General features: G+C 33.7%; 1 protein-coding gene across 1 annotated transcript in view; it reads left to right on the forward strand.

Annotated features, from left to right (window-relative positions):
- Positions 1 to 16,058, forward strand: part of HDAC2 (histone deacetylase 2) — a 30,120-nt gene extending 14,062 nt beyond the window's left edge. Inside the window, exons 5-14 of the mRNA XM_032408034.1 lie at positions 356 to 494; positions 2,522 to 2,663; positions 5,799 to 5,891; positions 5,972 to 6,080; positions 9,285 to 9,425; positions 9,647 to 9,755; positions 10,372 to 10,502; positions 11,641 to 11,796; positions 14,454 to 14,511; positions 15,178 to 16,058. Of these exons, the coding sequence (XP_032263925.1) occupies positions 356 to 494; positions 2,522 to 2,663; positions 5,799 to 5,891; positions 5,972 to 6,080; positions 9,285 to 9,425; positions 9,647 to 9,755; positions 10,372 to 10,502; positions 11,641 to 11,796; positions 14,454 to 14,511; positions 15,178 to 15,208 (1,109 nt within the window). The 3' untranslated portion in view covers positions 15,209 to 16,058. The remainder of the gene's footprint in view (positions 1 to 355; positions 495 to 2,521; positions 2,664 to 5,798; positions 5,892 to 5,971; positions 6,081 to 9,284; positions 9,426 to 9,646; positions 9,756 to 10,371; positions 10,503 to 11,640; positions 11,797 to 14,453; positions 14,512 to 15,177) is intronic.
- Positions 16,059 to 16,336: the final 278 nt, after the last annotated feature.

Here is a 16,336-nt window from a genome sequence, read left to right on the forward strand (position 1 = left end):
AATAATAAAAGTAGTAACCTTCTTTCTTTAAAAATAAATAAACCCCATGCTTTATGAGCATAATGACTTGGACTTTTTGTTTCTTACTTCTGTTGTATTTTCACTTAGAGATTTCTCTCCTCTCTTCTAGTTACCACTTTCCATAAATACTCTTATTTAATCAGATCACATCTATAGGATAATATTTATCCAAGGAAAAACTGTTGTCAGTGTCCCAGACAATGATCCTTATCTTTTTGTAATTTTAAACTCTTTTACTTATACATGGCATACTCTTTCCTATAGGGCTTTTGTCTAGTTGTATTAATTTTTTTATTTTAAGCACTTTGGAAGACTACCCTGTCTTGTCTTTTAGCTGGGGCTGTGAAGTTAAACCGACAACAAACTGATATGGCTGTTAACTGGGCTGGAGGATTACATCATGCTAAGAAATCAGAAGCATCAGGATTCTGTTACGTTAATGATATTGTACTTGCCATCCTTGAATTACTAAAGTAAGTTAATTTATGTTGATATTTTTCTTATGAAAAAGTTTTAATTAAAACAATATAAATCTATAACCTTTAAAAAAATATCAAAGAAACAGTAGGTTAAAAGTAGTTCAGTGGTGAGTCTTCTATGGATTTATTACAAATGGTTGTAGAAATACAGGCCATTTTCCCATTCCTTGGATTAATAAGAATGAGAAGTGCATATACATGTTTAAAACTCCTATTAAATACTCTTTTTAAAAAGACTAGAAGTAGTTTGGAGATTTAGATTTGAGTTACAGTTTCAACTAATGAAAGATGACAGGGTCCTGGAAGTTTATGTTCTAACATTTTGTAAGTTTTAACTTTTGAAGGCAAAATTTGAAACCTTGTGTTAAAGGAAATTGGTTCATTGAATGAGTCTAGCCAGTTGCCTAGTTTCCACATGGAATGGCCTTTGTTCTCTATTAATGGGTATAATTATGTCTAAATTACTAAAGGAGTTAGTTTTAAGGTTCCTTGACTGCAGTTTGAGAGAGATCTATGGAGGGACTTAGGAATTGAAATTTACCAAGTTGTTTTTTTTTTTTAACCATTATCAGTTGTAACATGTCTTAGCAGATTCCATTTGAGAATGTAGTGACTTAGTTTTTTCTCGGTATCAGAAATGTTCTTGCCTGTAGTTATTCTATGCATACTGTTTATAGAGGCTTATTTTTCCATCATTTAAAATTTGGTTTTGACTCCTCAGATAAACAACTAAAATGTTTCAGTTAACTCATTGAGAGCCAAGGAAAACCACTTGAAATTATTTGCCTTGGTTTTTAATTCACTGTTGATTTTGGTTCTTGTATTTTCATCTCTGAGAAGTGGTTCTTGCCCACATGCTTATAGCCTTAAACACGTTTTAACTTAATTTGTCTAGACATATTTCTTTAACTGGTGTGATCAATCATGATTTAATTAATTGACTATTGATAAGCCACTTATGAAACACTCAGAAACTTACTTGGCTAACAGCTTTTTTATTATTTTTGTGAAGAAAGTCTACTATGATGAGACATTCTTTTTTTTTTTTTTCCCCGTAACTGCTGAATGGTGCTTTCCTGTGAGTTGAGAATATTCTAATGAGTTCTTAGTTTGATAATGTCAGTTTATATTATTTTCTTTTAACATAGTGGTGGTATCTTTATATAATAAACACAGAAAGCTCTGCCATTTAATTTAATAACAAAATAATCCTCAGTTCACCATGCCATAAAAGTGTGACATTCAAAGTTCATTTCCTTTTCTCTTGTTTTGACATGGTAATAAGATGTCACAGTATGGTGATATACATGGCTCTTAAAACGCATTCAAGCTATAACTGCATCACAGCAATTTGTAGCGCTCCAGGCAGCACGAGGAAGTGATGAGAGTACCAGCTGTGGTTTCTGTCACAACTACTCTACTTTGCAGTTGAAAGCACAAAACAAGCCATAGATAATTTATAAACAAATAAGCATGGCCATGTTTCGGTAACTATTTATGGACGTTGAAATTTGCATTTCCCTTGTCACATATGAAATACTCTTGTTTTAATTTTACTTTTCAGTGATTTAAAAATGTAGAAACTATTCTTACCTCAAGGCTTTACAGAAAGACTCTGTTGGTCAGATTTGGGCTATGCACCATAAATTGCCAACCACTGTTTTATAACATTGAAAATTTACTAGAGAGATGTTTTAAAGTAATCCTGTAAGTACTGTATAATCTTCAGTTGTTAATATATAGAAACATGTAGTATGTTTTTAGAACATGTAGAACTGGACAGATTTCACGGGGAGAGTAAATACATTTTCTTACCTAGTTTGGGGCTAAAGGGAGGACTTAAAGATCTAAGGCTCAAACCTGTAACTTTAGATGTTTGAATGGTCTCTTAGGCTGGAAATAAAGTAAGAAAGGGGATTAAACATTCTGAAATGCAAGAGCTCAAAAATAGGTTTTCTGACCGGTGGTTCTTCCCATCTTTTAAAACCTTTTAAAAAGTTAACTGATGGCTTCGTTTTCAGGTATCATCAGAGAGTCCTATATATTGATATTGATATCCATCATGGTGATGGTGTTGAAGAAGCTTTTTATACGACAGATCGTGTAATGACTGTATCATTCCATAAATATGGGGAATACTTTCCTGGAACAGGAGACTTGAGGGTAAGACTGAACTTCTGTCTGAATAAGAATTATGATATAAATATTAGGAGACCTGAGGAAGCTAATAATCTATCTAAACTAATACTGTTCTTGAGTTATTCATTTGAAACTTGTATGCAGAATTGAGTCATTTTACATGCTATAAAACATTTGCTAGAGTTCACTTTTGTTGACTATAAGCAAAAATTTAGTGATAACTGAGAGGACTTTTTTTTTTTTGCTCAGCCATTTTCTTTGGTTGAGTAATTATTTTTGAACATCCCTGAAGCACGAAGAAGTTTTCTAGATGTTTATTTGCATCTTCAAAACCTACTTGATAGTAGCCAACATTGCTGTTGATTGTAAAGATGGGTGGAAGAAAGTAACTAAATCTTTTAGGTTCTTGTACTGCCCTCCTTTTATAATCAGTCTTGATTTAATAGGCCTAATTGTAATCTCTTTTTCCTTAGGCTTCTGAAATTTGTAGTCTATATCATTTGGAGAGAGAAAGAACACCATAGCTTATCCTGCCTGCCTGTTACATTAAGTGCATTTATTTCTTTTATATTTCTGTTATCTTCTTCCATTTAGTGCTTTTTTATTGTATGAATGTGAAAATCACTGGTCAAATCTTGTTTGTACAAAGTTCCTGAAGTTTTTTTGCTTCGCTTGTTTTTCTTGAACCAGACTATGTACATGTTGAAATTCATTCAAAAATTTAAATAGCCTTTTTTAATTCAGCCTGGGTTATATGGGAAATTTCTCTTATCATGGCATTCAGTATTCTAAGTTATTTTATTAAGGTTATTTTTCATATCTGTGGTATGTAGTTATAGCTACTTAGCAACCAAAAGTTTGAAGAGTGGCCTTATTTTTCAAGTATGTGTGGTTTTTTTTATTTGACCACAAGATGGTGCTCTTTCAGTAAGAGTTGTGATGTGAAATCTTTCTTTACTTATAAATGGACAGAAGGTCAATTGTTTAATTTATTTGAGTTTAAATTATGTGGCTTTTAAAATTGCAAAGGTATATTTTCAGTTCCATGCCGTTAGCTCCTTCAGTGCCTTTTCCCCTTGGTCTTAACTTACATACAGTATTTCTTAGAGTATGACCCTTAAACTAGCAGTATCAGCAGCTCCCGGGAACATACTGTCAGGCCTCCGGAACTGGTTCTGCACACTAACGTTAGAGAACCACTGCTCTAGACCGGTAGAATTCCTTGGTCTACAGCCGTTGTACTCAGTGAAAATTCAGCAAAGCCTTCCCAGTTTTAAGCTTAAAGAAAGTCTCTTTTCAATATAATCCTAGTTAATCTCAGAAATGGTGAAACTGGCCTCTGTGTTCATTTCTGACAGTATTCTTATGATTGAAGTTGTTAGAAAGTATTGGAGAATGGGTGTTTTTTAAAGGTTTTAGAATGACTTTCAATTTCTCTTTTACTCACTAAACATTTTACACTTACTATATGAAATGTCATCATAATATTTTCCCTTTGGTTATTATAAAAGTGTCCCCCAAATTTTGTAAGGAAATCAAAATCAGTCATACATGGAATTATATTTAGATTTTCATAAAACTTATGTGTATCTTTGATGTTAATTTAATAGACATTCCCTTTCTACCTACCAATTTGTTCTAAATTAGAAAAGAAAGCTACTTTGAGCTTAGGTCATTGTTAAAACTGCTTGCATTTATTAGATCAGGAGTCTAAGTAGAGGAAAAAAGGGTACGCTAAAGGAGCAGTTGAGGAGTAAGATACGGGGGGAATAAAGCTTGGTGCAGCACGGGCAGCAGCTGAGGTGCCAGCTTTCAGCTAGAGTGACATGTGCTGACTGCTTTCTGTGTTCTGAACTCTTCATGTCAGTATATTCCAGCATTTTAGTTTTTACTGCAGAATTTTAAGGATTCACAGTGCTTTAGTTTATCCACATCTGAATGGTTTGTATTTAGTTATATATAAACATTTAGATTTCTTCAAGAAAAATTGTTGGGGGGAGATATGTAATTCCACTTACTTTTTTTTCCTTGGAAGTTGGGTCATGATAACTCTAATATTGAAAAATAAGCTATGCTTTTTTAAAATGAATCAGAGATAAAGGAAGACTTGTACAAAAGCATTAGTAATCCTAAAGATTCATGTATATTGAGACATAAAAGACATAAGAATTAGGCTCTTGGGTGGCTCAGTTGTTAAGCGTCAGCCTTCGGCTCAGGTCGTGGTCCCAGGGTCCTGGGACGAGCCCCGCATCGGGCTCCCTGCTCGGCGGGGAGCCTGCTTCTCCCTCTCCCACTCCCCCTGCTTGTGTTCCCTCTCTCACTGTGTCTCTGTCAAATAAATAAAATCTTAAAAAAAAAAAGACATAAGAATCAGTTACTGCCAGTTCTTTGGTGTTGCAGGTAAAGAACTATTTTGTAGCAATTTTTGTGCTATACCATTTCTTCTAGGAATTAGATGTGTGTGTGCACTCAGGTACATTTATACACATGCATCTGCGCATGCATAATATATATACAAACAGTATATGTAGTGTGTGTGTGTGTATATGTGTGTGTATTTTATAAGTGTGTATATATTGCTGAACCCAGCTCTCAGTTTCTCTTGCTTCTTTGGGAAGTAGTAATACCCAGAGTGGAATTTATTCAACAAATAGAAACAAAATTTATTTCAAGCCTAATTAAAGAGTAGATTTTGGTGCTGTAGTCTGCAGTTGTCAAAACTTGAGGAAAGTAGGAGCTTTTCTTTCATCATAAATAAACTTATACCAGAATGTGAGCTACAAGAGCGATTCTGCATTATAGAGACAGTTGTCCTGCACAGTTCTTTGGCTTAGAGTATTTATTTTCTATAGTTTTACATATTCTGTTCATGATTAATTTCTTGGCCTAATGTAATATTGCATAGAATAATTGTTAAATTCTTTTCTCCCCAAAATAACCATTACAGATTAATTGGAATTGGTTCTGTTCAGCTTAATAAAACAATCCATTAATATTGGAATTTACACCTATTCTGTATTACTTCCTTTCATCACCTAAAAGATGAATTCAGAATTGGATATTGTTACCTAGTTTTTTAATCTTGTAAAAAAATATTTAATAAACATGTCAAGCATTTTTACTATGAAATATTTTCTAAGAACTGTTTGTGTGTTTTAGGATATTGGTGCAGGAAAAGGCAAATACTATGCCGTCAATTTTCCAATGAGAGATGGTATAGATGATGAGTCCTATGGGCAGATATTTAAGCCTGTAAGTATTATTATTTTCAAAATCAAAATGGAGTTTTAAAATAATTTTACAGATATTAACATTTGTTATCTTGCACGTAGATTATCTCAAAGGTGATGGAGATGTATCAGCCTAGTGCTGTGGTGCTGCAGTGTGGAGCCGACTCACTGTCTGGTGATAGGCTTGGTTGCTTCAATCTGACAGTCAAAGGTAAGCAGTTTAATGGGTGATAGTCCCAGGAACATGTTTTTTTTTTTTTTCTTTCCGAGAACTTCCCGTAAAAATTATCATTATAATTTTTTGCCTACTGTATTAACACATTTTGTATTTTTCATTGGTTTTTGTCGAATGTATGTATGCATTTGGAATTGATTTTTATAACTATAATTAATGCTGTTTCAGTAAATTAGATTTTTTATTTTGTTGATACATTCATACATGAGTAGTTTTATAAAGCTTACAGTCCTAACCAAGGCAGCCATTTTCAATGTTTTCGGTTTCTCCTTTTGGTGTTTATCTTTCTCCAAGTACCATGCAAACTAACTTTATTTTATTTTATTTTTATTTTTTATTTTATGTTATTTTATTTTAAAGTAATCTCTGCACCCAACATGGGGTTCGAACTCAAAACCCCGAGATCAAGAGTTGCATGTTCCTCAGGGCTCTTGGGTGGCTCAGGAGGTTGAGCATCTGGTTCTTGATTTTATTGCAGGTCATGATCTTTCAGGGTCGTGCGATTGAGCCCTGCATTGGGCTCTGCGCGCAGCGGGGAGTCTCCTTGAGACTCTCTCTCTCCCTCTACTCCTCCCCCTGTTCATGTTCTCTCTCTATATATAAAATAAATAAAATCTTAAAAAAAAAAAAAAGAGTTGCATGCTCCTTCAACTGAGCCAGCCAGGTGCCCCAAACTTTGTTACTTTGAATTTTAGCTTTGTATATTCACTTCCCATCATGGAAGAAGAGGGATTTAGCCCTTTTTCACCACTTTGTCCCCAACACATGCATATACCCTTCCAGTATCTTCCTTTTTACAGTTTAAATCTGGTAATTATACTAGAATTTTGGTGTGGCATTCAGTGTTTACAAAGTCATCAACATTAAAGCACTTTTTTAAAGGCTTATCAAATTGTTCTTTATTGTATAACTTGTTTTTCTTGCCTAATTTTTTCATTACTTGGCTTTCTCTTTAATCATTATTAAACCACCAGTATCTAAATAGCTTCAAATGCTGAGGTGCATCAAGTATTCATTCCATCATTTTTACTTTCTCGAAGAATAGCCTTCTGACCTGTTATTGTTTGGATGAGTATCCCTTATAGACTTGGTAGAAAAAGAGCTCTTTGTTTCTCTTTTATATGCCCTCCCTCCCCCATTGCTCTTTCCTCTGTCTTGCTCTTAATTTTTGTGTCATTTTGGTGGAGCACATTCTCAATAGCTTTCTAAGATAAGATGTGTTGGGGGATCAGGAGTGTAGCACCAAAAATTTAAATTTGATCAAGTGTAGAAATTTTAGTAAGTTCTTAAAATTTGTTATATGGGGATCAGTAATGATGAATATTGTACATGATTTTGTAGTTTTGCTTTTGAATTTTCTGTTAACAAATGGATGTGCTTGGATTGAATTGCCTCATAAGATGTGAAGAATTCTCAAATAGAACTTTCCTAAAATGACTGTTGACTTAAATGGAATTAAATAACTAAATCCAGATATTAAAGTCTTTTATTTAATGTTATGATTGCTTCTATACCAGTTAGCATTAGAATTAATGGTATAATCTGTTCTGCTTTTATTAGGTTGAACCTACAAACTTGATTGCCCCTTTTCTTGGTAGGTCAACAGTGGTCAAATAGCAGTTTCTTATCGTTGAACTTAGTGTGTTGAAAACCTTCTGTTGGCCTCAAAATGGACATGATCTTCCTAATGTACAAAATGGGTATTAACTGTCTGTTTTCATGTCCTAGCACTTTGAAAATGCTTTGATGCTTTGATACTTAAAAGTAGTAGCATTCATAATCATAAACTGCAGTGTTTTACTTTTATAATAATCTATGTTTCAACTGTTAGATTTCTGTTGTATAAAGCATTAAGGATATTTATAATCCCAGATCTTAAACTTGATTCTGTTTTCTCCACTGCCAGCTTCAATTTAGATTTCTCAGGTCTTTTAAAACCCGTTACCTCTTGTCCATCTCTTTTCTACCTTCATTTATGTTGTTACTGTATGTTCTCTGCCATTCTTCATTTTTTATAGGTTTCAGTTTTAGCCTTTAAAAAATTCCCTTATACTCATTTTTATCAGGTTTTGAGAAGAAGGAAAGTATTTTTGTTTAGCTATCTTTACTCAGAAGTCTATAAAAGCTAACTTTCTGTTTATTTTGTCTTTAAAATAGCGAAGTGGTTTTTATCTATTATAAGAAGCCCGTGTTTTTCTAGTAGCAGTAATAGAAATTAGGTTATGAATTTTATAGTGCAACAGTTGAAGAATACTCAGTGGAAATGCTCACAAATATACAATTACATGAGAAAAAAATCATTAAATCTTACTAACTCAGAAGGAATTGGAAGGAAATACTTCAAAAACTATCTTTGGATAATGGAGTTTTAAATAGTTTTTTCTTTGTACTTTTTTGATTTTTTCCAAATATTCTTCAGTAAGCATGGATTTCTTCTATAATTGAAGGGGTTTTTTCTCTTTAAAGACTGATTTGTATGCCTGAATGATTGATACATTACTAATACTGGTAACTAACTTATAATTATTAAAAAATCATATTTATCCAAAGGAAATATTTCATTTTTATATTGTTTACTTTCTATTCAAATTTCTACACTTAGGTGGTTGTTGAAGTATTTCTTATAGTAATAGATAGTAATTTTATAATCTTAGATAAGTTAAGAAAATTACCCATAGTACTGCTACCTGAAGATAACCTACAATTAAACTTTGTTGTATAGCTTTTCATAATTTGTCTGCATATGTTTATATGGAAAAGTGGTAAAATTTAGATTGTGCATGTTGTAACCTTTTCTTCCCCATGTAATGTCACACACATGAACATAGGATCTTCATACGACATAATGTCTTCCTATGTTAATAAAGATAAGTGTTCTGTTCATATTTTTAATCTTAATTTAGTTGTATAATTCACTTTTCTATTAGGGACACTAATAGAAAAGTGAATTAAAATAGCCACTTATATCTTACTGTGTTTTATATATCATTGTGTGAAAGGTATTTAAAAAATTTTAGACTAGAAATTTCTTGAAATTTTTACATATTCTTTAAATACTTAGAAAAGCTGTTTTGGTTGAATAAAACTTTTTGTTTGCATTTATTATCTTTTTAAAACTTATTTTTCAAACTGTTAAAGTATTTAGATTTGTCGTTACCCAAATCTTTTTTTTTGTCTCAGGTCATGCTAAATGTGTAGAAGTTGTAAAAACTTTCAATTTACCATTACTGATGCTTGGGGGAGGTGGCTACACAATTCGTAATGTTGCTCGATGTTGGACATACGAGACTGCAGTTGCCCTTGATTGTGAGATTCCCAATGGTGAGTGTTTTTATTATGGTATCTGTATTGGATGGAACTGTCAGTATATACAAGTGGACAGGTGGATGATTACAGTAGATTCCAAACCATGCAAATAGGAGAGCAGTCACTTACAAAAGTTTTCTTGGGGAATATTTCACAGCTTGAATCTGGATTTTGTGCATGGGTTTGTGTGAAAACTGAGCTTTTAATATGTCACTTTATTTAATTGTTTTTAATAGAATTGCCATATAATGATTACTTTGAGTATTTTGGCCCGGACTTCAAACTGCATATTAGTCCTTCAAACATGACAAACCAGAACACTCCAGAATATATGGAAAAGATAAAGTAAGAGATCATTGAAATGATTTGATAACATTTCATCTTTATTTTTATATAGCAGATGTTTCCTTTGTCTTTTTCAAAAGCATTTGAAACCTTAAGATGACTGATTTCTTTGTTTTTTTCTGAGATAAAATGTATGGGCTTCATAGCTCAAAAATATTTCCATTTTCTATTACTTATGGATTTTTAAGTTTCAAAGGGCACTGTAAATTGTATACATTCTTGCTTTACATGAAATTTTCCTTTTCGAAACATTTTGGAAAAGCTTTATCTCCAAGAACAAAGTGTTTAGAGAGCTATTGTAGTACACAGACCCAAGTTTGTGTCCTCTCTCTCTCTCTGCCACACACTAGTTTTGTGACATTTGGCAGGTTAATTTGCCTTTAGGTTGTATTTTCTCATCACTGAAATGGGGGGATGAAATAGAACCTACATTCTAAATTTTGAGGATTAGATGGGTTAATGATAGTCTGTGAAGTATCATGCTTTTATGTTATTATTTCAACTCATAGGTTAAGTCAGATAAAAGATGAAATTTTTGCTTAATGTTTCCTCTTACATTTAAGAGGAACTTGAAAAGAAATGAATTTTTTCTAATAAATTTGCATGTGTAATTTAGACAGCGTTTATTTGAAAATTTACGCATGTTACCTCATGCACCTGGCGTCCAGATGCAAGCTATTCCAGAAGATGCTGTCCATGAAGACAGCGGAGATGAAGATGGAGAAGATCCAGACAAGAGAATTTCTAGTAAGATAATGCCTTGATGTGTATTCTGTTACATTCTTCTGATTTGTTAAAAATATCACTACAGATTAAAGGTTTTAGTGGTCCAAGAAATTCACTATGGGTTATGTTTCATGAGGACACTAATATTATTGTCCTTTTTTTCCCATTTTTAATCTTACATAGATTTAACTTTTTTTTTTTTTTTAAGATTTTATTTATTTGACAGAGAGAGAGAGCACAAGCAGGGGGAGCAGTAGGGAGAGGGAGAAGCAGGCTCCCCGCAGAGCAGGCAGCCTGATGCGGGGTTCAGTCCCAGGGATTGGGATCACGACTTGAGCCACCCAGGCGCCCCTAGATTTAACATCTTATGCCTTAAAGCCTGATTTGAGCGTCATTGTTTTTTAGTTCATGTGACTCTGTATAGGAGCACCTAGGTGGCTCAGTCGGTTAAGCATCTGACTCTTTGATTTTTGGCTCAGGTCATGATTTCAGTGTCGAGAGATCGAGCCCCACGTTGGGCCCCACACTGGGTTTGGAGCCTGCTTGGGATTCTCTCTCCCTCTCTCTCTACCCACCCCCACATGCATGTGTGCATGCATGCTCTCAGAAAAAAAAAATTTTTTAATGTATATTTGGGAATGAATTGGAAAGTAATACCATTTATCCAAAGGAGAATGAGTTCAATAACATTAAACACCTGTTTGATTCTCTAGCCTCTCATTCCACTTAATATTGATTGCTAGAGTTGTAATATAATGGTATCTGTTGTGGTGTAGACCTTCTAACATACTTGATATTAATGATATTTTTAATGTTGTCTATCTACATCTCCTTTTAGCTCTGAAATAAATGGTCACTCCTTAGGTAAAGACATTATCCCTACCTCCTGTTAGTAAAAAATAGTTTTTCCCTCCAAATTTTTTTTGGTGAGATTCCCCAGATGTTTTTCATGTTTCTTTGAATTATACTTCTTCCTAGATCCAATCTAAATTTTCAGTATATGAACAAACCATGCATTCAGTTCTAATCTTAAGATTATTAAGCATCTGTTATCCTGTACTTTTAGATGTGGAAATTGGTTGGTACATTTTACATGAGTGTGTAACAATTACAAAACCTGTAACTGCCTTTTTGAACTTTTATTAAAATCTTTAATCAGTTCGAGCATCAGACAAACGGATAGCTTGTGATGAAGAATTCTCAGACTCCGAGGATGAAGGAGAAGGAGGACGTAGAAACGTGGCTGATCATAAGAAAGGAGCAAAGAAAGCTAGAATTGAAGAAGACAAGAAGGAAACAGAGGACAAAAAAGCAGGTAAGATTTATTTTTTGGTAAATGTGTTTTAATTTTAAGTTTTTAAGATGAGCTTCACTGCAATTTTTTATGAAATCCTGAAGTCGATTGCGCAAGTATTAAAGGGATGGTTATGCTAGGTAGATGACTTTTTTCCATGTGGTAAGTAGTGCTTAACCTTCTAAATTTTTTATTTAAAGCTCTGTTAATGTTACTAGTCACATTTGCTCTTACAGAAAACCTTCTTACCTTCTCTTGCTGACATAGACATAAAATAGCAAACATCACACTGTGATACAGATTGGGTAAGAAGACAAAGTGGTTATAGATCCATTTGTAGTCTGTGAGCAGAGCTCAAATTCTAAGATAGTTTTTAACTACCTGAAGTTTATTTGATGGGAATAAGACACAAAAGAAGAGTTATCCTTAGACCAGTTTCACCATTGTGAAAAAGCTGAGAGAGTAGACTTTGCTCAGAAATTGGTGAAAACATAAAAACTCTGAGGAAAGATAGGAAGGTATTTGGAAGCTGGGTTGGAGGGGGGAGGTATAATACTTTGATGCCATAACTTAACTTAAAAATGCTGCTAGCTTATCTCATGACAAAATGATGCTTTAGGCAGTAAATTTACTACTAGAATCTATTACCTTTTATCTGAGTTCCCAGAGCACTTATACATATCTTGGTCATTTTATTTAACATAAATTATAATGCCTCGTTACAGGATTTTATGTGCCTCCATGCTAGATTGAGCTCCTCGTGGCTAGGGAACACAGTATCTTAAATATCTATATTCTTAACATTTAGTGTGTTTCTTGATTGAATGGATACCTGATACCTGTATATAAGTAATGGTGATGAAGATGAGTTTTAGTTGGCTGTTAATTTTGACCCTGTGGCATGTGGAAAACTAATAGACGATAGACCTACTTGGCCAGCATCCTTTTCACTATATCTGTCACATTGAAGTTTTTTCTTTTTTACTAGAGGTTAGGATTCCCCAGCATATCTGACACTTCCAGTTCTGTTCTTTTACTTGTGATTCACTCCACTGTAGGCTACCATTCTCTACCATTTTATAATTTTAACTTTTGAATGTATCACAATGAAAGCTCCAATCCGCTACATACTAATTGACATCCAGAAATTCCACTTATGTCTGAGGTAAGGAGGGCTTAGCTTTAGCTGTAGGGCTTTTCTAGTATTTTTCATTTCTTTCACCATCAGTACATATTCTTGTCATTTTTGGAGTTTCTTCTCATTTTAAAAATCTTTAGCTTTTTTGTGCTTCCCCCCCCCCCAAATGGGAAAGCACCTTCACTAGGGTGCTACTTGTCTGTCATTGCTATTCTAGCTAAAAATGAGAGTACCCTTTGATCTGGCTTAATGACCTCGTAGTGGATTAATCTCTTAGTATTTAGCTCCTCAAAACTGCTGCTGCTGATAATGATAATTTAAAAAAAATTATTTTGTGGTGGCTCTTCTTTGTTTAAAATCCTTTGTCTTACACGTAAAGAAATACTACTATAGAAAACTTTTTTTAAAAATCTGTAAATCAGAACCTAAAGTTGGGGCCATTTCTTTTTTCTTCCTCCCTTTCCCAGTTCTCTTTTGGCCCTTTGAAATTACTAAGTTTACATATCCAAAATTAAGCCAGAAGTTGAAAAAAAGTCATAGTATCCTTATTGTCACACACATTTATTGTATTGTAAGTGAGACCAGTCCCCTGAAATGTCTATGTAGAATGCTTAATAACAATGTTTATAATCAGATATCTTTATTGTTAGGTCATTGCTTCACAACTTCAGTTCATATGTTTCTTTAAAGAAATTCAGCACATTTGGGCTACTTTGTTTTAGTAATCTTGAGTTTGTAGTGTTAATGTTACCATTTTATTTATTTTTATTAGAATGGTAAAGTTTTAAGACTTACAGAGTCTGGGTTAAAAGTGAGTGGTGTAAGCAGGAGGATTTAGCCTCTACTGTGCCCCTGGGTTATCTTAACCTAATTCTCCTCTCTTCTCACAATACTTCAGTCCCAGTGGTCTTTCAGTTCTTCCTTCTAAACTGTTAGCTCTGTCTTGCCTGGGGTGCGTGGGTGGCTCAGTCTTGGTTAACCATCTGCCTGTGGCTTAGGTCGTGATCCCAGGATGCTGGGATCGAGTTCTGCATTGGGCTCCCTTCTCTGCTGGGAGCCTGCTTCTCCCTCTGCCTCCCTTTCTCTCTGTCTCTCATGAATAAATAAACAAAATCTTTAAAAAAAGTTCTGTCTTGCCTCGAAGTCCCTTTTAAGTTTTCCTGCTGTTCAGGTTACTTCATCCCTTTTCCCACCCAAAAGCTGTTCATTCTTAGGACTCTTCACAAATGTCACTTCGCTGTGGTAGCCTTTCCCAACCTCCCTCAGTGCTGTGCTCATATCTGTAGGCTGAACTTCTCCACAGCACATATCCCAGCTGTAATATTGTAGTATAAGGGAAACAGAACTTCAGAAGGGCAGGACTTATGTTGTCACGTTGACCCCTTGAACCTCTGTCATATTTAGCAAAGCTTCTATAGTTACTGAACTCATGAATAGTAATATTGTATATGACAACTTTTTATATTTCAAGTATATTTTAAAGTGTGTATATTTTGTATTTTAAAATAGGCTTTAATCTCTTCCCAATTTTTGTTTTTAGATGTTAAGGAAGAAGATAAATCCAAGGACAGTAGTGGTGAAAAAACAGATACCAAAGGGTAAATTATATTCTTCATCTAGTAATTTTTATATATTATAAAAATAATAAATACATTTACTTTGGGTGTGTATGTGTGTATTCTTTTGAGAAGTGCTGGACTGAACTTGCTTGAGAGCATCAGTAAGTTGTATGAGGTGCTCTAAATTTTAGTCCATATTGGTGCATAAGGGAATATATGCCATCTTAACCATCAGTTTATGTGTTGGCTGTTCATCTGTTACTTACGTAGCTTGCCTTAAAAAATGATAAAGACTCGAAATAATACTGTATAACTGAACATAAATCAGTTTGTACTCTTGTATGTAATGTATCTGAGACCTTTTGCTTTTAACTTTATGTGATCTTTTCATGGTTCTCTTAATTTCTATATCTGTGAATTTTTTTAGTGTTGGGAGATGGATAAATTTAAACACTGGGCTAGCATAACGCAATTCATGATGCAGTTATGTTTAGCAAAATCATTATTGAAGTTTTTATCTCAGAAAGCATATAAATACTTGACCACATATAATTTTGTGCTAGCATTTGTAGGGTAACTTGGAAGAGATTGTAAAATCACTGGAAAGATTAAGGGAGTTAGTACTCCAAAAACAAGGCATTATCGTGTGTTTCTGGGCATGACCCTACAGGACCTTAATATTTTTTATGTTGCCTCTTTTAACAGAGCCAAATCAGAACAGCTCAGCAACCCTTGAATTTGAATGTCTCACCAATTTCAGAAACCATAAAAGAGTGAGAAAATATTGGGAAGAAAAATTTTTTCTTTTTGAAGACTTCTGGCTTCATTTTATACTACTTTGGCATGGACTGTATTTATTTTCAAAATGGCTTTTTTTGTTTTTGTTTTTCTTGGCAAGTTTTATTGTGAGTTTTCTAATTATGAAGCAAAATTTCTTTTCTCCACCATGCTTTATGTGATAGTATTTAAAATTGATGTGAGTTATTATGTCAAAAACTGATCTATTAAAGAAGTAATTGGCCTTTCTGAGCTGATTTTCCATCTTTTGTAATTATCTTTATTAAAAAATTGTACTTGGATTGTCTTTTGTCTGTTTATTACAACATGAAATCCTTTCTCGGGGGCTAATAACATGACTTTCTGTACAATTAGAATACACTAGGAGTGAAAGATAACTGATTACAACTTCAAGGACATCCATTTACTGTTCAGGAAAGAGTATTTTACAGTACTTATTTCTTAATGCAATTGCAGTTTTACCATCTTGTTTTTTATAGTTTGGCCAGTCACTACCCATGAAGATTGGCATCTCATTATAATTTCTCTCTACATTAATAATACAAGCTGTGCGATTGAAATACAGGAATTATATTTGAGCTGAACCAAAGATTCCCAAAAATTGGAAATGAAAATTCTGAATTGAAAGAAGAAATCATAATCAGAGAAGGAAACTGTCTTCCATACTGAGCAATATGTGACTTTGTTGCTAACCCCACTATGTACCAAGTAGAAAAGGAATTGTATGGTTGTGTTTGATCAGAATTTTCGTGTATTCATATTAAGTCTGTCTAAAATAAAACCTATTTAGACAAAACCTGGTCCTTTTACTGCATTTTACATAGCATCCAGGTTCCACTATTGCACACAAGTTTCCAAACCAAGGAAGTAAAGTAAACACTTAAAGAATTAGTTTATTTTTCAATTTATTGAGTATCTGTTCATTTTAATGCCTTGCGTATACAACTGAAGGTAATGGAAAAATGCCTGCACCCACAGCTTACATTCTAGTGGTAGAAAGCAGACAAGTGGGTAATTTATACTTACTCTAGGATATGCAACAGAAAAAATAAAACGTTTTAGGAAC

Source organism: Phoca vitulina, unplaced genomic scaffold (assembly GCF_004348235.1).
Source record: "Phoca vitulina isolate PV1807 unplaced genomic scaffold, GSC_HSeal_1.0 scaffold9, whole genome shotgun sequence".
Lineage (NCBI taxonomy): Eukaryota > Metazoa > Chordata > Mammalia > Carnivora > Phocidae > Phoca > Phoca vitulina.